Here is a 27,800-nt window from a genome sequence, read left to right as displayed (position 1 = left end):
CTATACAGCTAGGCAATGCTGCCTCGCATACAAACTCCTTACAGTGACTTACAAAGTGGTTACACAGCTAGACCATACCACCTCACACACACGATAACGCTGCCTCGCATACAAACTCCTTACAGTGACTTACAATGTGGCTATACAGCTAGACCATACCACCTCACACACACGATAACGCTGCCTCGGACACAGCATAATTCTCTTATTGTGACTAACAAAGTGGCTATACAGCTAGGCAATGCTGCCTCGCATACAAACTCCTTACAGTGACTTACAAAGTGGTTACACAGCTAGACCATACCACCTCACACACACGATAACGCTGCCTCGCATACAAACTCCTTACAGTGACTTACAAAGTGGTTACACAGCTAGACCATAAAACCTCACACACACGATAACGCTGCCTCGCATACAAACTCCTTACAGTGACTTACAAAGTGGTTACACAGCTAGACCATACCACCTCACACACACGATAACGCTGCCTCGCATACAAACTCCCTACAGTGACTTACAAAGTGGCTATACAGCTAGACCATACCACCTCACACACACGATAACGCTGCCTCGCATACAAACTCCTTACAGTGACTTACAAAGTGGCTATACAGCTAGACCATACCACCTCACACACACGATAACGCTGCCTCGGACACAGCATAATTCTCTTATTGTGACTTACAAAGTGGCTATACAGCTAGGCAATGCTGCCTCGCATACAAACTCCTTACAGTGACTTACAAAGTGGTTACACAGCTAGACCATACCACCTCACACACACGATAACGCTGCCTCGCATACAAACTCCTTACAGTGACTTACAAAGTGGTTACACAGCTAGACCATACCACCTCACACACACGATAACGCTGCCTCGCCTACAAACTCCGTACAGTGACTTACAAAGTGGTTACACAGCTAGACCATACCACCTCACACACACGATAACGCTGCCTCGCATACAAACTCCTTACAGTGACTTACAAAGTGGCTATACAGCTAGACCATACCACCTCACACACACGATAACGCTGCCTCGCATACAAACTCCTTACAGTGACTTACAAAGTGGCTATACAGCTAGACCATACCACCTCACACACACGATAACGCTGCCTCGCATACAAACTCCTTACAGTGACTTACAAAGTGGCTATACAGCTAGACCATACCACCTCACACACACGATAATGCTGCCTCGGACACAGCATAAACCCCATATTGTGACTTACAAAGTGGCTGTACAGCTATATAATGCTACCCCGCACACAGCATAAACCCCTTACAGGGATGTGTGAAGTCGCTATACAGCTACATAATGCTGCCTTGCATTCAGTATAAACAACATATTATGACTTACAAAGTGGTTACACAGCTAGACCATACCACCTCACACACACGATAAATCCCTTATAGTGACTTACAAAGTGGTTGTACGGTTAGACAATGCTACCTTGCACACAGAATAAACTCCTTGTAGTGACTTATACAGAGGCTGTACAGCCAGATATTGCTACCTCACACTCGGGATAAACCCTTTATTGATACAACAAGGGGTTGTACAGATAGACATTGCTACCTAGGACACAGGACAAACTCCTTATAGTGACTTACAAAGTGGATGTACACCTATACCATGTCACCTCGCACATACAATAAATCCCTTACAGTGACTTACAACCTGGCTGTACAGTTTGACCTCTCTATCTTGCACAAAGGATAAACAGTTGACAACTGAGGTAGCACGCCACTACGAGTTCACACTTACATTAATGACTCGCCGAAAACCTGTTTGCACGTCTACGCCTATATTCTACTCGCTTCGACAAGTTGCGACTGCATGGCACCTGAATGGTTGATTTGACAATGCTACATTGAATAATAAAAGCTACATCTTACTAAATGACCAAAGGATTGACAGCTGAACCCATGAACCACTAAAGCTTACCTGGCTGTACAGCTCCAGCGGCGAGTTGTCTCTAAATAGGTTGTTGTACAACATCCGTACATCCCTCACATACTGGGATGGGGTCACCGTCCTGTTTCTTTCGGCCGGGTGTTGGAAGAGTATCTTAGATATCGCCATCGGAGTCTTCAGCTTCACCTTAGGGAACAGTTACTGTCTGTTTTTACAAATGTAAGCAATGTTTATGTGGAGAGAAGTCAGTAGATGAAGCTGTCAGTAATTATATGCTACTGCTGTGCACATGATGAATGTGTTCGACTAATGGGGGATGCAGTAAGTCAGTGAATTCAGACGCCAGTATGAGAATGAGTATGGATAAGGAGGTAACAGATACCTGAAGCCATGGTTGAGAGTCTGAGTCCATGCTGCACCAGGCGCCGATATGTTCATCTGTCAACAGTGCTCATAGACATATAAACTATGTTACACTATAATCCCGTCACTCATAACCATCCTACAATTAGTCCTCAAAGTAGCATCACTAAGGGTATTTACTGCAGGCACATGTTAACGGGTAGTATCAAATGGGGTATGTACCTGGACATCATCAGAGTAATGCACATTCACACCCCTTTTAAGGACTACATTCATCACTATACCTTCCAGTCGGTAAATATATTTACACAAACACACCGAAAATCTCCTGCTTGTAACTATAATGTGCGTGGATGTTTACTCGTGCTATTCGACTCCTACTGCTGCTGGGGCAGAAAGATGCCGAGTAATGGAGAAGGAAATACTGTACACTGGTTCACCGAGGACGCTACCTGTACAGCAGTCATATCTCAGTTGTTCCTTGCCGTGATATGGCGAACTGCTGGACACAGTCAACTGGCCATCAGATATGCTCTTGTCCGACATTCCAAGCCGACTGTCACACACTGTACAGAGGAAATATTTATGACAGAACGCCCTCATGGTATGGTGACTGTGAGTGACAGGTACTTGTATTGGCCGAGTACGATTGAATCAATGGTTAAATTACGTAAACGTATAAGATATAAAGCAATGAGTGAGAAAAAGTGATTTTATGGAGGTTTATCAACATACATTTTGTCGGAGTGGATTGGGTTGTGGAGACTGTGGTTGTCTCTCCGGTTGTTGGGAGAGGACCTGGAACAGACAGTCGGGGATAATAATTATATAATTAAGTTAAGCATCGAAAACACTGAATGACTGTAGATAATATATATATATGTGTGTGTGTGTGTGTGTGTGTGTGTGTGTGTGTGTGTGTGTGTGTGTGTGTGAGTGTGTGTGAGGCCATGAAGGTTATTTTATTCTTAACAGGTCAAATTTGTCATGTAGTATATATATGATCATTTCGAGTTGCATAGTGTCAGCACGGGTAACCAGCTCTATTAGATATTGTACGTTCTTGTATTAAAAAGGATCAAGAGTCTTTACCATTCAAATACCTCTGACATCCAAGCGCACTAGTGTGGTTTGACCAGTTCCTAACGGTATTCCGGGTATATCACAGATTTTAGTGAAGCCATCATGGACAACAAAAATGCCCTAATCTACTATTCGAACCAAAGACCGCCTCTCACAACGAACAGATACATCTAACAGGAACTCGACTATGACAGCAGTATGACAGTTTAACTGACTAGCTAACTCACACACACATATTTATAAGATAGCATGTTTTGGTGTGGATAACTTTTGTAGTTCCTTACTGTCTGTTACTCCTGCTCTTTGTATTTCCCCGTACACCTGTTCTGCCGTGGTTATCTCCTGTATAACGAGTGTCACTGAGTCAGTTTCAGAGTAACCTATCTGTAGCGGCTGAGTCTTTGTTGCTTGTATCAGCACACCAGCATTAGAGAAGGAGGTTCCAATGACAGAGTTGCCTTCAATGAGAGCAAGGCCGCGGCTGGGACTCCAAGACACTCGGAACCGGTACCACTGAGATGTCTCCAGATGGAAGGGCACCTGCAAGTACCACCTCTTGTTCGATGTTGTCACATAGCAGTGGAAGGCGTTCTCCTGGTAATACAACGCTATTCCCTTCACTCCATCAGTATCCCCACCACTGCTCATAAGATAAACCTTCTCCCTCGACGGGTATGTGGTGAACTTGAGGGTCAAGGTGAAGGTGAAACCTGACGTGCAGGTGTCAAGGTGAGACAAACAGTTTGTAGACAAGGGCATTTCCAGGTATCCACCTTTGGTCAGTGTGATGAGGGAGTGGTCAAGTGTGACACTACCGTATGTTGTCAAGTTCGTTATAGTTGTCACAACGATGTTATGTTCAACTCGAAGGAAGACGTACTTAATTACCGTCACTGTTGTTGCTGCAAAGACACACAGAAAATAATGAAGCGAGTGAAGGTAACAAAACGTAAAGGAAACACTCTTACCCAAACACTGAAATGTACTTACCATCGCAGGTTTTACCAAAGTACCCCTTCGGACATATACACACGTTTTCACCAATACAAGACCCGCCATTTCTGCAGAAATCAGTCTCACACAAATCTGAAAATCAAACGTACATACTGAACATATACATAAATGTTTGTCTACAAACAATGTCACGTTTCTGTGTAGACACTAGCCTTACCTTTGGGGTCACATCCCAGCAACTCAAAACGAAAACATGCCTTGGATTCCCATGTCTGGGGCTCGAACCGTATAATGTCCGTCACAATTTTGGGTGACAGATATATCGTCATAGCAGTTGTTTTGTTGTATATTGCAGGAACATTCTGAAACATACAACACTGTTTGCATCACTTTTGTCTCAAGGGGCTAATATATATAGGTGTAATTTATCAGTTCAAGAAATATGGAGAAAAAGGTTGATTGGAACAATGCACACTATGGCTAGTGTCTTATAGTCATAGTAGTGTGACGTCATATTAAGTTGATGATGTCACAGAGGAACAGTTAGGCGCTGATACGGTCAACGAAGGAAAAAAGGGATAGATGGATGCTGGTTGTTGACATATCATGTTAACTTTACCTGACTAAACTCCACCATCTCCTTGGCATCAGCATGCACGTCACGGAACAGCAGCCGGAACGTCTTCATGTACTCAGGATAATACGTAGTGTTGATCTGGGGGTGTTGAAAACGAATGGCGGCTACTGCTGTTGGTTTCTTGAGGTTTACTTCGTAGAAGGACGAGCTCGAGGTATTTGCTTTGGGGCACCATGAGGTTCCAGCTACACCTAGAAGGTGAGAAAAGTCTGCCACCGTCATTATTCACATACCGGTCTAAAGCGGTCGCATGAAATGTGTTCCTTTGTCCGTTTAAGAAAATAAATATTGATGGTCGAAGTTTAATAGAATTACTTTGTTTCTTGATATGGAAACATTTAGTTTACACTGAACAGGTTATACGCGGCCATGTTAGCCTTTCTTACTTCAGATCCACTGATGAAACAAATGGTCAGAGCTGTGAATTAGTTCTTAACAATGAACAATGGAAAACGTTTCCATTTAAACCAGAGCGAGATCACGAGACAGAAAATACGACATAGCATGAGTTTATGTCGCGTTTTGACATTGACTTTGGTCATCATAATAGCTGTTTTCTTTTTGATTATTTACATGGCTCATTATCTGACAAGGTTTATGTTGGCATCAAGTGTTCTACTACAATAAGCACTATAAAACTATATCAAAGGTCTCACAAATCACTTTAAAAAAGTTATTTTCCTTGATCTTTGATTTCGTAGAGACCAGGGATATCTGTAGTTTCTTCTCACCGTCTTTCGGTCCGTATCTGGCATCGTCTTTTTGGTGTCCTGCTGCCGGAGTAGACGCAGACAGCTGATCAGGTCGGATTGTACCTGTTTCCATCCCCAATGCCTCATTACATTCTAAATCAGGAAGTAAATAATGTTACAGCAAACAGCAATATGCAATCAGTGTGATGTCGATCTGTAACTGAATCTGGGCCTTGATGAATGCCGTCAAGGAACGATGATGATAATGAAAAACTGGCATAATCTTTACTGTATTTCGGGATGATCATTCTACAAGATGAGATGAGATGAGATGAGATGAGCTACATCGTAAGAATTATGTGACAAAAAAAACCAAGATATCACATTTCAGTCAGCACAATTTATGATTTACGATCTGCACTTTGTATGATTTGCTGCTTGCAAAATAGGCCGATAGATGTTATTGACTTGGTACCAATGATTTGGCGTGCTTTGTTAACAATTGTGTTGAGCTTAGCTTTATTTTGAACAGACAGGTTACCAAACCAACAAAGAAGGTTAACAATAAAATGCTTTGTATAAATGTTTTGTTAAACAGTACCGTAGGAGGACAATCAATGTTCAAGTTGTTTACACGACTTATGTAATACAGTCTCTTCAAACGTTGCTGTTAGGTCATATAATGTTATTATAGCAGAGAAGGTTTTGTCACCACATAGAAGACACTGCGTGAAATGTCATGGCGCATAACTCACCCCCGGGATTGGTAGGTTTACTCTGGAGAACAGGAGGTGAAGTATCTGCCAACACAAAAGAGGACAGTCAGCGTGATCAAAGCATTTAAAACGTTCTTAAAATATAAATGGACATAGTAACATCGAATGCAACAAACCATTTGTGAGTCGAGCCCGTATGACTTCGCTTCTGACAACAGGTACCACTTGTAGCTGACAGATTCTCATGACGACGCCGGTGTTCAAACTGGACCCAATACTCAGCTCCCCTGTCTGGATATGTTGAGACTGTCGTGTAACTGACTGGGTAATACTGCCGATGGTCTTGCTGTTAAGAAGTAGTTGAAGCCCTAGAATTCTGTTCCAGGAGATCTCAATCGTATACCATTCATTGAGTGAAAGAGGAGTAATGACGTCAATCATCCAGACCTCCGATGAGGTTGCCACGTGACATGACAAGGTCTTCCCTTCATAGTACAGCCATAGTCCATTGTGAGATGCCTCATTTCCACTGGACATCAGGTATAGCCTCTGAGACGTCATCTTTTCGATATTCACTGTTAGACTGTTGGGGACAAATGAAGAGAGTTTACATAAGCATCAAAACTTGAACTAATATAATTTTTCAAATGTTTCAATTGTATGTAGTATTTGGTGTAAGAAATAAGTCTTCTTTCTACAAATAGATGATACATGGGAGCTCCCTCCTTCTCACCTGTAAGTTAAACCAGACTGACAGGTGTCCACACTGAGCCAACATGTAGTCAGGTGCCCCGACCCTGGAGCTACTGCAGCCGTTCCCCCCTCCCCTAGACGGATAAGGCTCTGTCCCCCCACAGTCTCCACGGTAACGCTGCCAGATACTCTCATGCTTAAAGATGTGGTGTGAAGAATGCTGTTTGTAATCCTCAAGAACAAGAACTTGGTTACTAAGGTGGATAACTCTTTCTCTGAAACAAATGGCAATCGACTTACAATGTGTTTAACCCCACCGTGGCCTGTATATGTCGATACACACAGTCATACTGTACCTGTGTATTGGCACTGTTCACCGTAATACGCCCCTTTACATCCACAGAGGTTCTCCCCAACGCATGTTCCTCCGTTTTGGCAAAAGTCGTTCTGGCAAAGACCTAAAATCAAAATAAACCTATCTGTGAAAATACATTGCTTGATATACCGAGGACTGTTGAGACTTTGCCTACTGGGATCAGCTCCGCTAATTGTGTTTAAAATAACAATAAATTATGAAGTTTAGATCTGCAAAAGATGTTCAGAATTAAATAAGCACTCACCTGTTGGTTCGCACCCAGTTATTTCAAACTTAAAACATGCAGATTTTTCATACGTCTGAGGTTCGATCCGGATTGCTTTGGTGACAAAATATGGCTTGAATCCTACCCAGTATGACAGTGATTTGTTGTAAATCGAACTTATGTCCTACAACAAATACATACATATTAGTTTGAGTATATGGTACTCACAGAATTGATAACTACGCATGCTGTTACTTCACATTGGAAAGATTTGCGTCTACGTTTACTGACTCTCTGTTCATGTATTCAGTTCACACTATATAGTGCTTTTGAAACACTGGGCTAATTTTCTCTGGGATATGATCAATCAAAAAACGTTTTTGTGGCATGTAACCTCGAAGTGGCATCACTTACAGACCGCCGGATAGTTAGTGGGAAAGGCTGATAGTAGTTTGGGCTACTTTGTAGTTGAGATATATTGTATAGGATGCTGGATAACAATACTGACGTCTAGTTCTTGTACGATATATGTTGCATGTTCAACAATGATTCACTTACGTCCAAAATTACAGTGTGCGTAACCGTTTTAGAAAAGGATCCCGCCATAAAGTATTTCTGTTTGTTGCTGTATTAGATACACTTGATAGGCATATTTTTATTTTAAAAAAATGGATTGTTTTTCAGAGAAGTATCTCTTTTTAATCAGATCGTGGTACGTGCTTAAAACAGCTCCTGGCACAATATGCCTGATGGTAAAACAATCACATATCTTCAGCTTACATGATTAAACTCCAAGAATTCTTCTGAACCAATGGCGGGTTTGTAAAGCAGTCGAAATGTCTTCATATATTTGTCAGCAAAGTGACTGCATGCGGCTGTCCTTGATGTGGGATGCTGGAACTTAATGGAAGCTATCGTGGTCAGTTTCTCCAGATGCACCTCGAAGTACGGCCTGTTGTCATCTGTTGCCGGACACCAGGCAGCACCGCAGTTAGCTGTAATTGCAAATTGCTTGTCACTTATCCAACTAGTATGGCACCCCTCCTTGAACAGTCGAATCTCGTTCGGAGAGTGTTGCATTTCGATTGACCCAAAACAATGAGTAACTGAAGACAAGCAGTAATCGACTGCCGCACTGTGTGTGACAGACGTCAAGTTCGATTTGAAATTGAATGATTGGTTGATTTCAGATGGATTGTGCCGGGCCATTCCACGTCCTCAAATACTATTTATACGACAAATCAGTGTCCTTTCTGGCTCTCGCGTCAACACATTCTCTCACTATCCTGACGTAACAGAATGACCTGTATGAGGCACAATTCTTATATTCCCCGCCGTGTCATTGCAAGACATTGCATAGTGTCGGGGGTATTGAATATTCATGACAATGTGTGATATGTAGAATAATGTACAGGAGTACTCACTCTGGCAGCAGTTGTATCGAGCGTGTTGTTTGTCATAACCCCCGTCTGTGGAGGACACTATCAGTGCCGAGTCGGGAATACCTCCACTCGCCATCCCTTGAGGGGTGTCGCACTCTGTACAAATGGAAATACCAGCTTTTTTTTTGCAATATACTATATAACGCAGGACAGCAGAGGATATACTGAGTATATCCAATAAAATACACAAAGCAGGGTTTAACATTATGTTAACACATAAGTGTTACTTTCACGTGACCTCCGTCAGTCTAACAAATTAGCATCTTGGAGTGACATTTAGAAGTTGGTGTGATGAACAACCTTGTTGAACAAATAGTGAGTGAGTGAGTGAGTTTAGTTTTACGCCGCACTCAGCAATATTCCAGCTATATGGCGGCGGTCTGTAAATAATCGAGTCTGGACCAGACAATCCAGTGATCAACAACATGAGCATCGATCTGCGCAATTGGGAACCGATGACATGTGTCAACCAAGTCAGTGAGCCTGACCACCCGATCCCGTTAGTCGCCTCTTACGACAAGCACAGTCGCATTTTATGGCAAGTATGGGTTGCTGAAGGCCTATTCTGCCCCGGGACCTTCACGGGTCTGTTGAACAAATAAACAGTATAAGAGGTACATAAATCACTTCCAACTTTTTTTTCTACTCATTGTATTTCTATTAATATATGTAGTTTAGGGTTCTGGCAGTTCATAAAACTGATAGTATTTATCTGCCATTGTCATAGTCCAGGCACACATGAAACCGAAAACCGATCCATAACTTCTACATTCTTTTGAAAGAAAAATGGCGTTACAGCGTGTCTGTAGAATGATAACCCTGTAATTTATTTCACGCTTATTACTATCTGTACAAGACACACCCGATAGTTTATTATGTTGGCTCATCACTTAGCTGCCGTCAGATACAGTCTGATCGATTCTGTGATGTACAAGTAGCTGCTTATGAAATAGACAGGCCGGTCACAATCGGTAAATACACCAAACGGTATCAATGTCCAATGTCAGTTTATCACATCTAATCTGAACAAACAGTCAGCAACGTCCAGATGTTGTCAGTGAGTCAGGTAGCTGGCGATCTGGGTATATAGCCTTATCTAACGTGCCTGTGTACCCGGGTATTATTTATAAGAGACGGATAACACATAGTCTAGGCGTGGCCAACTACTGGGACCTTATCGGTTATCAAAGAAGTGAAACCCTATTTCTGAGCTTTTTCACCTTTTGTCAACACGCAGGGAAAAGCCACATTGTGACGTGGTGATCATGGTGTAGTTATTTCAGAACTTCAGTATATGAGCAGTAATTGGGGAAGAATGACGGACATTATGGAATGAAATACATAATATCTACAAAAAAGGTTATAGTACCTAGTAGCGTAACACCACACACGAGGATCTCACGACATGATTCGGAGGCAAGGCAGTTGGTGGGGTGGGTGTAATTGATCTGTCTATTTGTTGTATATCTCACCTGTCATGAGATAGTATGGTATTATAGTATGGACTCTCTCATGCTTGTTAATTGGTCTATATCTCTGTGGTATATTAGACAGACAGACAGATATTTTTTAATTTTTATAAAGGCCAAAGGCCCATAATACAAAACAAAATAGATTCGTTGAGATAAGCGCACATAAAATTGATAGGATTTACGTTTTTAGGGTTGCAGCTCTAGTTTCATGTACATATTTCAGACATTTACAGACATTTATGATAATATTTTTGTATTTAGTGTTAAGTATGTGCATTAAATTTTGTTTGCTGACATTGCCATACAAAATGGAGTGATAAACCTATTTCTAGCATCATTAAATAATTTACAATCCAGCAGGACATGTGTTTCGTCTTCGATACATTTCAAATTTTCTGCTTTACAGTACAAACAGACTCTGTCAGTCACTGGAATGCCATAATATTTTCCTATCTCTATACCTAACCCAAAATTGCTGCACCTAAACTTTGCTGTAGAGATTTTAGATATGGAGAGATTGATAATGATACATAGCTTTCTGCATTCAGTAATGATTTAAAGTGTTTGTAGGCAATTGAATCTGAAAGGTTATGAACAGTGGCAGACCATGATTGTTTGAGGTTATCAGAGAGCCGAAGTTTAATTTGCTGCATAAATGCCTTGCTATCACCGACATCCTGTGTATCCATACAAACCCAAAACAGAGGGTAAATAAGATATGTTTTTATATTTGTAGCCCATGTTGTCCTACCTAGATCGTCAAGAGATTTCAACATATCATAACACTGAATTGGAAGTCGCTGTGATTTCAACTGTATTAGCCTACACCAATATTTAACTGCTCTAGACATATAATTATTTTGTAATGGAAGCCTGCCACATTCCCCTAGAATCATACTAACACTAACACTTCCAGATATAAGTGCTTTATTACATAGAGAGAAGAGGCAATGGAGTGCCTTAGTCCATGATAGCCTAGGAGTAAAAACTATGCCAAGATACCTATAAAATGGCACGACTTCAATTTGTTTACTCTCAAAGAACCGGTTTTCATTGTGCCTTAAATATCCTGAGTTTCGGAACACAATAATCTGTGGGTTTGTTTCCAAATTAATCTTCATACCAGTATGTCTGCAGAATAACTCTTGTGCATTTAGCCTCTTCTGCAGTTGAAGTGCAGTATCTGCAACTCCTGACACATCATCAGCAAACATTAATGCATAGAGATTATCAATATTAACATTGATATTAACACCTTTTCCTCCAAAACTTTCCCAAACTGAAAAGAGCTTGTTGTTAAAGATAATGCATAGTTGGGGACTCAAGTTGCAGCCTTGACGGGTGCCTTGATTGCACCTGAAAGTATAATGATTGACACAGGCTACCAATTTCGAGTACATGGACTCTAAGATTTTATAGAATTTGCCAGTTCTTCCAAAATCCTTTACACAATCAAATATAACTTTATGATTAATTGCATCAAATGCTTTTGCAAAATCTATAAAAACACAATAAAAATTGGTCTGTGTCCGTGAGGTATGTCACTGACATTAAAGAGAGAGGTATTAGAATATGGACTGTCTCAGGGCGATTGTTAATTGGTCTGTATCTCTGTGGTATATCATTGACACTAAACAGAGAGGTATTAGAGTATGGACTGTCTCAGGTCGATTGTTAATTGGTCTGTCTCTCTGTGGTATATCACTGACACTAAACAGAGAGGTATTAGAGTATGGACTGTCTCAGGTCGATTGTTATTTGGTCTGTATCTCCGTGGTATATCACTGACACTAAACAAAGAGGTATTAGAGTATGGACTGTATCAGGTCGATTGTTAATTGGTCTGTATCTCTGTGGTATATCACTGACACTAAAGAGAGAGGTATTAGAATATGGACTGTCTCAGGCCGACTGTTAATTGGTCTGTCTCTCTGTGGTTTATCACTGACACTAAACAGAGAGGTATTAGAGTATGGACTGTCTCAGGGCGGTTGTTAATTGGTCTGTATCTCCGTGGTATATCACTGACATTAAAAGGAGAGGTATTAGAATATGGACTGTATCAGGGCGGTTGTTAATTGGTCTGTCTCTCTGTGGTATATCACTGACACTCAAAAGAGAGGTATTAGAATATGGACTGTCTCAGGTCGGTTGTTAATAGGTCTGTCTCTCTGTGGTATATCACTGACACTAAAAAGAGAGGTACTAGAATATGGGCTGTCTCAGGTCGATTATTAATAGTCTGTATCTCTGCGGTATATCACTGACACTAAAAAGAGAGGTATTAGAATATGGACTGTCTCAGGTCGATTGTTATTTGGTCTGTCTCTCTGTGGTATATCACTGACACTAAACAGAGAGGTATTAGAATATGGACTGTCTCAGGTCGGTTGTTAATTGGTCTGTATCACTGTGGTATATCACTGACACTAAAGAGAGAGGTATTAGAGTATGGACTGTCTCAGGTCGATTGTTATTTGGTCTGTCTCTCTGTGGTATATCACTGACACTAAAAAGAGAGGTATTAGAATATGGACTGTCTCAGATCGATTGTTAATTGGTCTGTCTCTCTGTGGTATATCAATGACACTCAAAAGAGAGGTATTAAGTCAGCAACTCTGACCACCCAATCCTATTAGTCGCCTCTACAATGCCGTGTATATTAGTATCTCAGTGAATTATCTATCGATAAGTATGTCCTGTTTTGCACAGAAAAACATGTATCACCCACACCTGGTTGAAACTGTGCAAAATGGGACTCGCCTATTGTAACAAGAATTCCCGTGCACTTATGTAGCCTTGATGGACATTCCCTGGGTCACAGAGGTGTCTCTAGAATTGTCGAGGAAAAACATGGTTCCTAACATGATCTTGTAAAGTCAGTACATCCTATCAGTACCATTTGTTTACAAAAGAAACATTTTGGGCTTACTGCTTTTATGAAATGTATTCTCTCTTTTTGCAGCTGCAGTGAATGAAGATACCTATTGCGATACACAGTAACATCTTTCTGCATCCCACACAGATGTTATATGATCGAAGCACAAATGTTTCTCTGTTTAGTTTCATATGCGTTCGAAATCAATGTATATGGCTTTATATCATTAAGCTACATAGAAAGATTGTTATCTACAAAATGATATCTAAAGCATTGTATGGCAAGAAACATTATGTCAACTCCCTTGCCCTGGGATAATTTGTGTTGTTAGGATAGTTTACCTCACCTCTTAGTGGTCATCAGGTTCCATTGTCATGGCAGAGTCATTCCCAGACACATACTTAAGATAGTCACAACTGTGCAAGGGACTTTTATGTGTTTTGCAATGGAGAAAGAGTCATCGATTAACGGGGATCATGCTCACTGGAATGGCAATATGTAGCAGTCGATCATTCGTGACCACTCGCCCCCCTGTGCATGAATGTTAAGCGCGAAAATATGAAAAGCCACTCAGACTGCGAATAAAGATTGTGGTTCTCTGACACAAAAGCAATCCCCAATACTTAAATCGGTTATGACAGTTTACGCTCGTTTAAAGAAATCGTATATATCGTCATAAAACGTAAGTACACAGATACCTCAAATGTGTTGCATGAGTAGTATATGTTTGGCAGGAAAGTCCATGCATGGTGAAAGATTCAGGTCAACACCTGTTGTCCTATACAACAGTTTGAGACGATTTGTCCCTCCAAATGTATTTCAGTCTAATATTCATTTTGGTATGTACTACTAGATTATAGCTATCCTTAAGTAATTGAAAACAGATATGAGTTTCATTATAATGCGTATATTATTAATACAGACTCCTCACAAAAAAGAAGCAAGTATTTTCAGTTTAATATCTATATCAATCTCGACAGCGATTTATGCCGACATGTAACTGAAAGGTGAATATTCAAAGAATACATAACCTTAAGTTATTTATCTGATGACACAACCACCAACAGACACAACATGAACAATGTCAGGCATGAATATCCTCCACATTTCACAAATGTACACTGATCGGTGTAAACCTGCCTGTAAACTTTCCTCGGGTAGAATAAGCGGGTGCTTACTTCATTATTATAGACAATAATGCCCGTCAGTGGATGATAATGTCCGAGAAAGAGTTGTTAATCAACAACATCAAACATACAGGCTAACTTGGAAGGTCGCCTTATCTTAACCTCACCCAACATGCTTGGGACAATGTTGGAAGTGGTGTTTACCGTCTCCTTGTTCATTCCAAGCCTCTAGATGAACAGGTCAATGCAAAGACGTGTCGAAGCTCATAATGCTCATGTTCAGCGCTACTGAAGACTGCTTCACTGTCCAAAACTGGACATGTTGCATACGTGCTTTTGATCTTTTGCGAGCTTACTATTGGTCAATACTATTTCATCTTGTTAATCGTGTGTACATGTATTTCACCTTTGTACTACAGCATTCCATAATTTCCATAAGTTGTGTTTCTTAACTTCCTGTACGAAGTATATTAGTAATCAACATTAATGTGCTCTCCTTTCCCTTTATGAGGATTATTTATTACCGAATCATTAAGCACTAACACTCCACGAATTCATCATCGTCATATCTATATAACAGTCGTTAGTTGAATTGTCGCACTGACGGACTGGGAACGTATATCGGCGCATCAGTGGTTTAATAACGTTAAGTTTCCGGCTATGTAACCACCGGTAAACGTTCCCGTGTCGTCCAACACAGTACAGTTTTCACCATGCTAATTTCAGCGCGTGGTTTTTCATGAAAGAAATTTCTGATGAAACCAGGTCAAAATTCCTCTGGGTCAAAGGTTAATCATGCCACTCCTTGAACTTTCAGAAATCGTCAGAAAAATTAGTTCCTTTTTAAAGTTCAACACGTTTGTTGAACGACTAAACTAATCAATGGTAAATAAACCATAGCGCCACAGTTAAAATGAATGAAATAATCATGCAACCGACCTCCAGTTATTAGAAATGAGCCTGAATCCTTAACGACGGGTCATTAAAAAATCTTTTTGTCAATTCCAACGGGATATCGTTAACCCACAAAAATGTAGGGATACATTGAAAGTTTTTGAATAATCAGTTTTCAAATTGCGACCATGTGGGTATGCTGATTCAAAGACATGTTCCTGAATTGCCACCAAATACTGCATTAATCCTTGAGAATCCCACACATGATGCCTTCCCTGCGGCAGCCAGCGTTAGCGAATTGCCGACGGCGAACGGCACGCAGCCACCCCTATTACCGTAAATGAGCACGCCCCACATGAAAGCGAGACTGTCAGTGGGGTTTCCAATGCTGGACCTCGACTCACAAAGCCTTCGTAGCGTTACGACATTCGTAAGCCTATGATGACGTACAGAGTTACGACATTCGTAAGCCTACGATAACGTGCAGTTACGACATTCGTAAGCCTATGATAACGTGCAGAGTTACGACATTCGTAAACCTATGATAACGTGCAGAGTTACGACATTCGTAAGCCTACGATAACGTACAGAGTTACGACATTCGTAAGCCTATGATAACGTACAGAGTTACGACATTCGTAAGCCTATGATAACGTACAGAGTTACGACATTCGTAAGCCTATGATAACGTGCAGAGTTACGACATTCGTAAACCTATGATAACGTACAGAGTTACGACATTCGTAAGCCTATGATAACGTGCACAGTTACGATACGTCGTAACGTTACGAACGCTTTGTGGATCCGGTGAATATATCCGTTTGGCTGATTACACCGTCCGATGTTTAAAAGATTGACCAATCAGAACTTGTGTTACATACTAAGCCAGTCTCAGTAAACTTAGTCTCAGTACGTTTCATTACACTGCATTACTGAGTACTTTTCGTTACACTGCACTACTGAGTCCAACAAAACCTAGTAGGAGGTCGCGTCAGGTAACGTTTCAGACTGGCCAATCAGAACAATCAGCTTACCAAATCGCGAAAGTGGACATCTGCACATACCTTTTCAACTTTTACTTCGGAAGCGTTTGTACTCGAACGATTCCGAATGCTATTCTCCGGGTAATGCTCATGGAGCAGGCTATTTATACCGTCAATAGTGATTAAACAGTCGGTGAAATTAGCGTCTTTGGCAATGTCCAAGGATGCCAGCTTGCGGAAATATTAGCTAATGGTAACCATGTCATCGGGAAGCCCTATAAGCATATATACTGCAGGTCAAATACGTGTGTTTTATGCGGATTTTCGTTTATTGAGGAATCAGTGTCAGTGACTAGCGATTTTTTAAAGTCCCGCCAAACTCTAAACAGTAGCCGTTGTATGATTGATTATATCCGTTCGGCCTCCTCGCGTTTGATTGCACGGTCATAGGTCACTCAAAAGTTACCTGACGCGACCTCCTACTAGGTTTTGTTAGACTCATTAATGGCGTGTAACGAAAAGTACTGAGACTAAGTTTACTGAGACTGGCTTTGTATGTAACACAAGTTCTGATTGGTTAATCTTTTAAACATCGGACGGTGTAATCAGCCAAACGGATATATTCACTGGATTCACAAAGCGTTACTTAGACTGCATATTAAGCTGAATAAGAATAAACATTATTTTTAAATTTAGAACTTTAGGATAACCAGACTAAGAGTGATCATATTTTACATTCATTTTACCCATTGGTGCAGTGCCCAGCTGTAAAGGTCGGATATATTAAACTAGTAAATAATGATTAACTTCATACTAAAGCCTATTTTACTGATTATTATACATCACAGGCACATGTTCAGTATATGAAACACTGCGCAGCGGTCTTTTATCTGTCTGTGTCAGATAGTTGTGTGTGTGTGTGTGTGTGTGTGTGTCTGTGTGTGTGTGTGTGTCTGTGTGTGTGTGTGTGTGTGTATGTGTGTGTGTATGTGTGTGTGTAAATATTACTTTGTACAAAAGTGAATCAATAAATTAGCTTCTACAGTTTTGCATGAAATGCATGTGACCCTGGTTTGTTTGTTTTTTGTTAAATAACTCCGCATCCAATGACCCAATCGATCTCAAACTTTGAAAGAGGATGCTTTGTCAGACAACCTAATCACATTGTAAATCACCGATTTTATGCATGAAAGAATCTGTCTATGTAACTGCCAACAAAGTAAACAGCAGAACGCAGACTGCTTGCAGGGGGAGGGAGCAAATGACCTGTAACAGCGGCAGTGTTGGTTCAGATAGGTCAACGTTTGTCAGTGTAGGTCAGCTCTGCACGTGACAGGTATGCAGAGGTGTCATAGGTCGTGATGAGGGTAAGATGGGTGCCAAGTGTTCACCATCATACGGAGTTTGTTTCTCTGAGCTCTTCAACATGAACCACAAAACCCATTAGTGAGAATGATACCCTTTAGGTTAAAATCTTTAAATTTGTAAAGTTAATGTCATATTTTGTTTGTGCAGTACCTAAGTGGAAATGCATTTAAAGGACACAGACAGTATATTTACACTAAATCATTAATCAGACAACCTTTGCACCTTTCGGACCACTTTTAAAGCCCCTTTCCATCGGACACAAGCACACACAATCACGCACACACATTGAAAAAAAGATATAATGAAGACAAAAGTGTTATGTTTTAATGTCGTTCACATTCGAAATTAAGCAATGCATTTCTTTTAGTTTTAAGCATATAGATAGTTAATATTTATATTTCGTGGTAATTTTATGTGAAATGAGTGTTTCATCTTACACTATTAGTCGTTGGAATTAGTCAGTGCTGTCATTGTTAAGAATTTATATTTATTTGAGCATATCTGGCTGGATATTATTATTATCTGTAAATATAATAACAGAATTGAACTTCATCAATTTCACTCCATTCTTCCACACAGGAGTCATCAGTGTCCAGACGAATGACAACTGGATTAACTGTTTGCTCCTTCAAGCCATCTTTGAGCCAGAACTCTTTATCCACCATCTTGACTTGCATTCAAATTCGATCAGTAGTTTGCTTAGCATAAACCGAGAAACATTAATGTCGTGATCCTCCGCAAGGATGGGTTTTAACTTTCTTGTGGACAGGTGTTCATTTCTAGTAAATAGCCGACGAATGACATCTCTGATGACCCTGATGTCAAAAGAATCTAACTTTGGATGCCTACCTTTTTGTAAAAGGTTTTGCTTACTGGTTGTTGGTTTATTTCTCACAATTTTTAGCACGATGTTCTTTGTCATGCCAAGAGCAAAAGTTGTACGTTTCGTGTAATCCGACACCTTATAAGTCGGTTTGCTACGTTTGCTCTCCTTTTTTTCTAAAAAATAAACACCTTTCTAATTAAACGATTAGCATCACCACAATAAGCTTTAGAGATGACAGCTAGAAGTAGTCAATGTGAATGATCCAAACGGTCTATCACTGTGCAGTGAACAGGTAACTATCATGAAATGCACGTGCATTTAACTTTCTGACCCAACGCTGCCGCTGTTACAGGTCATTGGCTCCCTCCCTCTGCAAGCAGTCTGCGTTCTGCTTCTTTAATGGGCATTCTAGAAGTTGGTGAGTCAAAAATGAAACATACAGCTTTATGGATTACAACTTCTTGTTTATTATGTAATATTATGTATTAATTAATATATTATGTATGTTTCATTTTTAAGTCTGCGTTCTGTTGTTTATTTTGTTGACAGTTGCATAGACAGATTCTTTCATACATAAAATCGGTGATTTACAATGTGATTAGGTTGTCTGACAAAACATCCACTTGCAAAGTTTGAGATCGATTGGATCATTGGATGAAGATTTATTTGCAAAAAGCCGGGTGCATATGCTTTTTATGCCAAATTATAGGAGGTAAGTATACTATAATTTAAAGTTTTGTTTTTCGGTCAACCTGGGTTTTGCAATCTGATGTTGTACTGGTGGGCGTGTTCAGGTTTGGGTACTTATCACAGAGCTTAAGCTTGAATATCAACAGTCGTTCCACAAGAAGTTTGTTACATGACAGCCAAATTCAAATTCACAAGCAAAACATGATATCGATGCTGATAATGTTTTCTAATAATGATGAAACCACTGACCTCGCTTCTGCCCATCGGAGCGGCCGCTACTATCAAATTCACATCCTCCAAGATTCAATACGTATTCAGGTTGATAGAAACTGTAGTGACGTAGAGATATGTTTGTGATGCTCACTTTTGCTTTTATTTGGTAAGCATGTGTTTTAATGTTACGAACTGATGCACATTATGTTAGAAACATTATGCATGGATTAATTTTACGCGCATATTTACTTATCGTGTGTATGTTTCCTGAATAAATGTAGTGACATGACATGCAATTAGCCTACAGTTTAGGCCTGAATCGTAGACATGGTGGTAATTAATGTAGTACATACGCTGGGCTGCGGCTGACTTTTGGCCATGAACCACTGTCAGAACACACACCAGTTGGAGAAGGTATGGATACGAGAACATTGTTCTCCACCACACAAACGATGTAGACGGTGTCTGAAAATATAGGGTCTCCTTGTTAATGTCAGTGCTAGAAAACAAGTCCAGTCGATTAAAACTATTTTCAGCATAATATATAAATAAAGAATAATTGAATGGGTTCAGTTATCTCATGATATTTAATCTTGATATTAATTTCAGACACCATGGGCAAGGAAAATGGTAATGAGGTAAGTATGGGACTGCATCATGGATAGTGTAGTTATAAACTTGCATCTGTACAGTTAAATGGAAACAAACATGCAAAAGAAACTCATTATTTGTAAAATGTCAAAAACATTAGTTGCTTGCCTGTTTCTAAACAATCCAATCCTGTGTAATCTTTGTTAGAAGGTAACTGAAAAGAAGGTGCTCAGCTGAAATAACCCGAGTACCCAGTCAGCCCGGTTATATATACCTACCCAGGCCTCGCCCACCTCAGCCAGTCTGGCCTATTACCAGCTGTGTGATAAGGTGCGTTGCTGACAATGCGTGGATCGGGTAAAATCAGTGACCGTCCTCAATACTGGGGCATGCGGACCTGCAATGGAGAACATCGATGCGTGGGTGGTGGAGCACACTTACGATTGACTCATTTCTGGCAACTGTTATCAATGCATGCTAGTATAATGCTTATTGGTGGACGTCCACTGTGAAAAGTATGCATGGTAAAGTATCTCTGGCAAAACTCAGACGAATGCCAAAAAACAACATGGATATACCACCAGTCCTCCTTTTCTAGTAAACGCTACGCTAGATCACGTTGTGTACTCACTAATATGTATTTACAACCAAGCATGACTGAATTATTATCTGGAGATCCATGGCAGTAAGACAGCTTTCAACAGAAATACGTAGTGATAGTATTTCCAATATTGTTCACATGTTGACCACTGCACGGTTGCAATGGTCAGTGGACACGGTTGTATCTTTTGGACTCGCCAAAACTGTTTCATTGTGGAATTGGAATCCTGTTCGACCTGATTATGTTTCTAGCTGTACCATAAGAATGCACCAGCGTAACAAGTGTCTGGGAACTGTATCATTTCTTTCTTTTTTTTTGCCAATCAATCAAGTTCAGATGACATCAGTTTTATGTAGTGCTCCAAAACGGAGTGCAACATTTGTGGGATCGAAACTAAACTCTCAGACACACTCAAGACACGCACGCACACACGTGAGAAAATGGAAAGTGAGATGCTACAGTCACTGACAAGATTCCGGTTTTTAACCTCCGAGTTACGGGTCTTCTTGGTTCATGATTCATGCAATCTCTGAGCCCATACTGGACTGTTCAAATGTCCTGAAGCAATAAGCCATCTGCGTTTTGACACGGAGAAGACGACCTTTGTGTTACACTCGCATGTTTTCTCCACATGTGTTTGATAACGAAATCGTTATAGTGGCAGGCTATCACACACTTACAGATAATTGTTGATAACAATTAATTTCTTCCTTTACACGTTTCTCTCAATATGTGACAAAACTATTGAACTTTCCAAAACTCGTGTTATTAAAGAAACAGCGAATCTTACAATTGTTATCCACACTTTTGTCAAATCACGTCAAAAGCTACGTATTTCCAGCTGATATCGCTATGGTGGAATACCATCCTGGTTACAAACAATCATGCTTACTTATTTACCTAAGTCAGTGCTTGGGTGCTCAAACATAACAACGCGAATATTTACTGAAGTACATACTCAAGATATCATACTCGTTTTTACCAATTCATGATTTCAACGTCTTGTGTGTTAATTCACGATTTAGTTTTGGTAATTTACAGGCTACGCCCTCGTTACGGAATATCAAGTGGGTAATGCTGTACTGTAGCCCTGCTTCGATATGTTGTCTTTCTGAAACAATGTGTTCCTTACAAAACCAATATTTGCATGCTGAGTATAAATTGTTAATATTTTCATTTTTAATATTCGCTTATAAAAATCATATCCCCTGTGACAATATCACTGTATTATTTCACTTCGTGTGCCCTATATGTTCGTATTTGAGTGATCAAATCCGACCTATCGCAGTGGATGCGCAAACAATATTTATAAGTGTACAAGTTAAGAACACACATAGTAATAACAAGGGTAAGCAGTGTTTTTTTAAAAAGATTTAAGTATTTAACGGCATTGATTCAGTCATACTACGATGTATTGTAGGATACGTCAGATTGCTACATATCCAACACATTGTATTGTAACAGCTTCAGATAACGTCATTGTACGTTGGAGGTCTTTGTCGCTAACTCTGACAGCCATCTTGTGTGGAGGTCTTCCTGCATTCGTTGTTAGAGGCGATGGTAAGTATCTGTTCATATGCTGTAGATTTACTGTCTTTGCGTATAACACATAAAGACTGGAACATACATAGATCATTGATAATGTGAGGCACTACATGTACCCCTTTCATTACAGCTCTCAGTTCACTTTTAAAACCAGATCTTGTTGAAGGTATGACGACAGATCTCAGAGATATATGCATTCAAATGAAATTGTTTACAAGTCAACGCCCCCACAGGGTATGAATTCAGGATTTCCTGGTAATGGGAGCTAAGTGTGACCCTGACAGACCACAAGAGTTACTGACAGTCTGTGAATGTTGATGGTCGAGTCCCCCGAGTGTTTCAGATCCCGAGCCCTAATAGTTAAATTACAATAAATAGCAACTTTCCGTTTTTCTAAGACTTTTGAGGAACATACTTCGCAACATACAGAACCCATTGTATATGCTTTTGTTCTGTGTGTGCCCCCCTTGTGTAATGCATTTGGAAGCTGCAAGTTGACCAAGTACCGTTGCTATACAGTCTACCCCTGTTCTACCGCCACCACCTGTCCGGGTGAAGTTATGGTTGTAACCAAGATGGCATTATAACAAGGGAAACCAAATCTGTCGGTCATGACTATGTCAAACATCAAGCATTGAAAGTATCAATTTGAGATTTGACAGTGAGGTAGAAAAACTTTATCTGTGAGAGACCCCACAGGATTAATCGCTAGCTTCACCAATGATTAAAATCCTCACTTCTGTATTTAGTCACTAAGGCAACTGATTTGCCAAGTGGAACTTTTTTGCATAAACACTGGCATAATAACCAAGGAAATGTTCTGGAAATGTTAACGCCAGTTAACTGCAGTGTTTGGAAATCCGTTCTGGAAAATATGTCGTTATAACCAGCTTGCAGTGTATTGTACACGAACCTTTAAAATTACGCCGATCTCGGAACAAGTATTTTAGCTTGGATCCTGGCGCTTTGGTTACTGTTTCATAGCTTTTGTAATCAAATATCCATGTAATAGCGGAAACATATCCATCGTTATATATAATATAACCACTGTATAACTTCAAACGCAAAATATTTTTTATGAGTTTTATAAACACTTGTATATATTAATTATGCTTACGTGACACCTTTGTGTCATGTGTCGTAGCAGGCGAAATGTCCTGTTGAAGTCAGTGAGTAAGTGAGTTTAGTTTTACTCCGCAGACAGTCCATTGATCAACAATATGAGCATCGACCTGGGAGCCGATGACATGTGTCAGCGAGTCTAACCAACTACCCCGATTCCGTTAGTCGCTTCTTACGACAAGCAGACTCGCCTTTTATTTACCATGGGTTGCATGGGTTGCCGAAGACCTATTCTACCCCGGACCTTCACGGGTCAGTTTCCTATTATACGAGGTTCGAACCATGTATATGTTTTCAAACAAAATTGGTATGGAAACAGAGATTATTGCAATTAGTCCCACAAGTACAACTGCTTTCCAAAGCGTCAAATCGTGAGATATTGGTTCGTTTCAACAGCACTATCACCGGTGACGTCACAGACGGATATAATATTGTGAAGAGTAATACCAGATAGACTTCAATCATTATCAGCAGTTAGTGTTTAAAATAGTGCTGACTTAGATCTATGTCTTGAAACTTTTTTTATCACCAACTGTTTACAAATGCACAGCACTCACAAGTTTAGATCTCTATCTCATTTCTTGGTTCTATTCCTTATGTGGCCTGTTGTCTCACAGATAACAGAAGCCTCATACCGACGTGCACCACACCCTCTGGAAACACTTTGTACCGCATACACTGATACATAGTGTATTAATATGACACACACAGGTTTACATAGGGACCTGTGGGGATAACCTCAAGTTGCGCCGCAAATGAGGTATAGGTTGAGGTTTGTAACGTAGCAACGCCGCCCACGCTGAAGAATGGTGGGGAGTGTAGGTTAGTCTTATCTGACACAGAACAGTATATCACATTAAATTAAATCTACATATATTTGCAGATCACATCAGGGTCGACATTTTGTATGATCACTGACAACTGTCCGGGACAAGTTAGGCGGTGCAGAGCACACGCTGTGAAACATTTTGTTTTGATTTTTTCAGTTTAGAAGGATATGTTGCCTAGTACAAATATATCAGTTGGGTTTGATGTTAACGGTTATATTTTGCTGTGAATGTGGAATATTTACACGGTGGCTAGACACACCTGTGATAATGCTGAAGGGTAACAGGAGTCAGTCCTATAGGATTTCCAGAGACCCTTGAAGTATCCAAAATTGTAAGACTGGAATTACAGGATTCCATTCAATTACTCACATTCCTCTCGGGCCCTCACTCAGAATACATGAAATCTAAGAAGAAAATGGGAAAAATAAATCTTCTAGTGGCTGTATCAAACTTAAACACACACACACACATACACACACACACACACACACACACACACACACACACACACACACACATCACAGAATATAGAAACATTGCAGAAGATTATAATACACGTATATGACATAATATAAATAATATAATTTCGAAAAAAACATTCTACATACTTTCTCCTCCTTGATTTGTAGATGGATATATGAATGGATGTAGTTGAAACCTACTCAGCTTGTATTCTCAATCTAACAGTAAAATCCTTTTATAAATATCAATTTGTTATCATACACCAATAACGGGAGGACATGCGTCGGCGACATATTTGAAAAAAGAAAGAAAGACCTGGCATATATATAAAGCTGTTTTTGTCTCAGCTGTTTTACATAGCTACAGATGGTGAAGGTTTTAGAGAACGAGCAGTCAAACGACATGGTCATTGTCAGGTCATGTGGCCGACATGAGGTGCTCAATGGTGTTAAGCTCCGAGTCGGGGATGCTAATTCGGCCTGCCTCTGTCACTTATCATTTCACCTGTTGGGACGCTGGGACGCAGTCTTGCATTGGGTCGAGCGGTGGCGTTCTTGATGCTGAAATCCGTCACAGATCTGCAGATGGTAGTCGAGCGCGCATCTCTTATTGCTATCATATGGACATTGTTATCGGTTTGTCTGAAAACTTGCAGGATCTTCTTTGAGGGTTAGAACGCACATATACATATTGTCAGCCTACCAGTGAGAGACAGATTGCCAACACGCCAACATACGTACAGTTTCTAAGAAACTATACACTAAATATTACGTACGTTGGATGTCGATCTGCAGGCACAGTGGCGATCTCGGAGTTCCACCGATTCGATCTGGCAAAGTACTCGACATGTCTCGACCTGGGGGTATCTCGACCTGAGTCGACTTGACAAAGACCTCACAACGGCCTCCTAACGACCTCAGTTCGATTTCAATCCGACGTCAGTCGACCTAACTCGACTGAGGTCAGCCAGGTTGAGAATACCTACATTCGACCCGCTAGATCTGCACATGTACACGACCAGCTCGATCAATACATTGACCTAATCTGACCGCGCCTCAAGTTAATCTCGTCCTAAGTCGACCTCTACTCGACCTGTGCTCGACCGGGTGACTTGTTTTCGACGGAAATTCAATTTTGTGCTGAGTATACCTTTGGTTTCTAAATCGTATGAATTACTGGGACAGTTTCCACAGGTACCCATTCAATTTGAAGTCTGCAAAGTAGTAACTTCACCTTGATGAATCTTTACCTAAACCTAATTGACGCCTTCAAAGATGACTATTTGTCAGATGAGTGGGGTCAGAACAGATAAGATGCTGTGACCTGTGCTTTCGAGGAAAGGTGACAATTTTCAAATTGCCTCAGTGTGTTTGATGGCGAGCACGTACGCATCAAGGAGTCTCCCAAAAGCGGGTCCTTCTCCTACAACTACAAGAACTACCTTTTACTATCGTCTTGCTGGCACTCGTGGATGCCAACTACAAGTTCCAGCGGGTCAACGTTGGGACTAGGGGATCAGCATCAGATCGACGCACATATCTTTAACCATTCACAGTTACGAGATCTGATCGAGGGCGATGACCTTGTATTACCCCGTCAAGTGCCATAGTTCATCATCGGAGAAGATGCTTTTCTTGCTCGTGGGTGACGAACATCTTCAGATGGATCCCGACTCGAGCCCGACGAGTGCTGGAGAATACCTTCTGGATGCTGGTTGTGAGGTTCCAGATCATCCTCGGATCCCTGAATAGCGCGGCAGACAAAGCTGAACAGATAACCCTGGCCTGTGTCACATACTGAGAACACGGAACCGGAACCGGAACCAGAACACAACAAACTTTTTCACAGTCTTGCAAGATGTACTTACATTTACACTAGGTAAAGGATGTGAAGAATTATTTTAAAAAAATATATAACATGACAAAAGCTGCTGCAGCACTAAAGTCGAAGCTGTGGGCGGAAATCTGTGTAGTGCCTATTCGCAGAAACACCTACTCTGTCCTTAGTCTGTGGATTGACGGAGAGGGTGGTGCGCAGCAGGATGATATGGAGAGGGCAGTCTACCACTGATAACTGCTTGGCTCTGATGAAGCAACTGCATGGAAATATGACGACCGTTTATAAAAATAGCCAGTGAGGACTCGTTTAGGTCGAGTTTAGGTAGAGATAGATTGACTTCAGGTCGAATCCAGATAGAGTTGGTCGACTCAAGGTTGTGTCGAGACCGAGTACAGATCGACTCTAGGACGAACACAGATCGACATGTCAGTCCAGCTCGACCTTCACCTCGACCAACTCGACCTAATGTCGATCTAAACTCGACATTTTTAGACCTATACCTCGACCTTTTCTCTACCCCATTTCGGACTGAGGAAATCTAGGAAGATGTTTTACATGTCAACAACTTTGCAAAAGCTTGGTAGACCTGAATCGACGTAACTCGTTCTGAAAATCGACCAACACGACCCCAAACTCGAACTTCATGTCGAGAAAGCTTACAGTATAAACCAAGCAATCCAAATCTTGAATGGTGATTATGACTTGAAGTCATCCACACTATACTGAACACATGTCATGTCATATTATCTGAGCGCAAGCCATCATCCAAGAGGTACCAAATGACAGTTTGTTTTTAACTTTCTGCAATGTTTAAACACACATTATACCCCAATGTATTGTGATGACAAATATCTCGTTAACCATATTAACCACATATGTGAAATTCTGGATATACCTTTGCTAATGTTTCCTTCAAGATAAAATGGAAGCTTTTCTAACATTGGACATCAACCCACTTTGGGTACACCCCTCAAATTTTCAAAAGGCAAGACAGACGATCAACGGGCGATGAACAAAACTACTGCGAAAAACTATACCTCTGTCACATTTATATGGATGAAATCACTATCTTTCCCAAATCATGTGATGAACATAAGAAACATATTGACCAAATACTTAAACGATCCAGAAAGCCGGATATAAAGTCAAGTGATGACAAATGTTATTCCTTTAAGAAGAGTTGTTTCTGGGCCACACTGTGTCTGAAGATGGCATTGAGACAGATCATGATACAGAGGATTAAGGACCGGTCTACACCCGTGAACCTAAATAAA

At 40.6% G+C, this 27,800-nt stretch overlaps 1 protein-coding gene across 1 annotated transcript in view; it reads right to left on the bottom strand.

Moving 5' to 3' along the window:
- The window catches only part of LOC137265879 (uncharacterized), a 74,847-nt gene extending 54,852 nt beyond the window's left edge, over positions 1-19,995 (bottom strand). The window contains exons 1-11 of the mRNA XM_067801340.1: positions 19,890-19,995; positions 9,068-9,181; positions 8,424-8,638; positions 7,683-7,827; positions 7,419-7,520; positions 7,103-7,337; positions 6,546-6,952; positions 3,024-3,085; positions 2,740-2,857; positions 2,307-2,362; positions 1,955-2,110 (exon numbers count right to left, since the gene is read on the bottom strand). Of these exons, the coding sequence (XP_067657441.1) occupies positions 1,955-2,110; positions 2,307-2,362; positions 2,740-2,857; positions 3,024-3,085; positions 6,546-6,952; positions 7,103-7,337; positions 7,419-7,520; positions 7,683-7,827; positions 8,424-8,638; positions 9,068-9,181; positions 19,890-19,968 (1,689 nt within the window). The 5' untranslated portion in view covers positions 19,969-19,995. The remainder of the gene's footprint in view (positions 1-1,954; positions 2,111-2,306; positions 2,363-2,739; positions 2,858-3,023; positions 3,086-6,545; positions 6,953-7,102; positions 7,338-7,418; positions 7,521-7,682; positions 7,828-8,423; positions 8,639-9,067; positions 9,182-19,889) is intronic.
- Between the last annotated feature and the right edge of the window lie 7,805 nt (positions 19,996-27,800).

This window comes from Haliotis asinina, chromosome 15 (assembly GCF_037392515.1).
Source record: "Haliotis asinina isolate JCU_RB_2024 chromosome 15, JCU_Hal_asi_v2, whole genome shotgun sequence".
Classification (NCBI taxonomy): domain Eukaryota; kingdom Metazoa; phylum Mollusca; class Gastropoda; order Lepetellida; family Haliotidae; genus Haliotis; species Haliotis asinina.
Note: the sequence above shows the minus strand (reverse complement) of the source record. Positions and strands in the feature narration are given on the sequence as shown.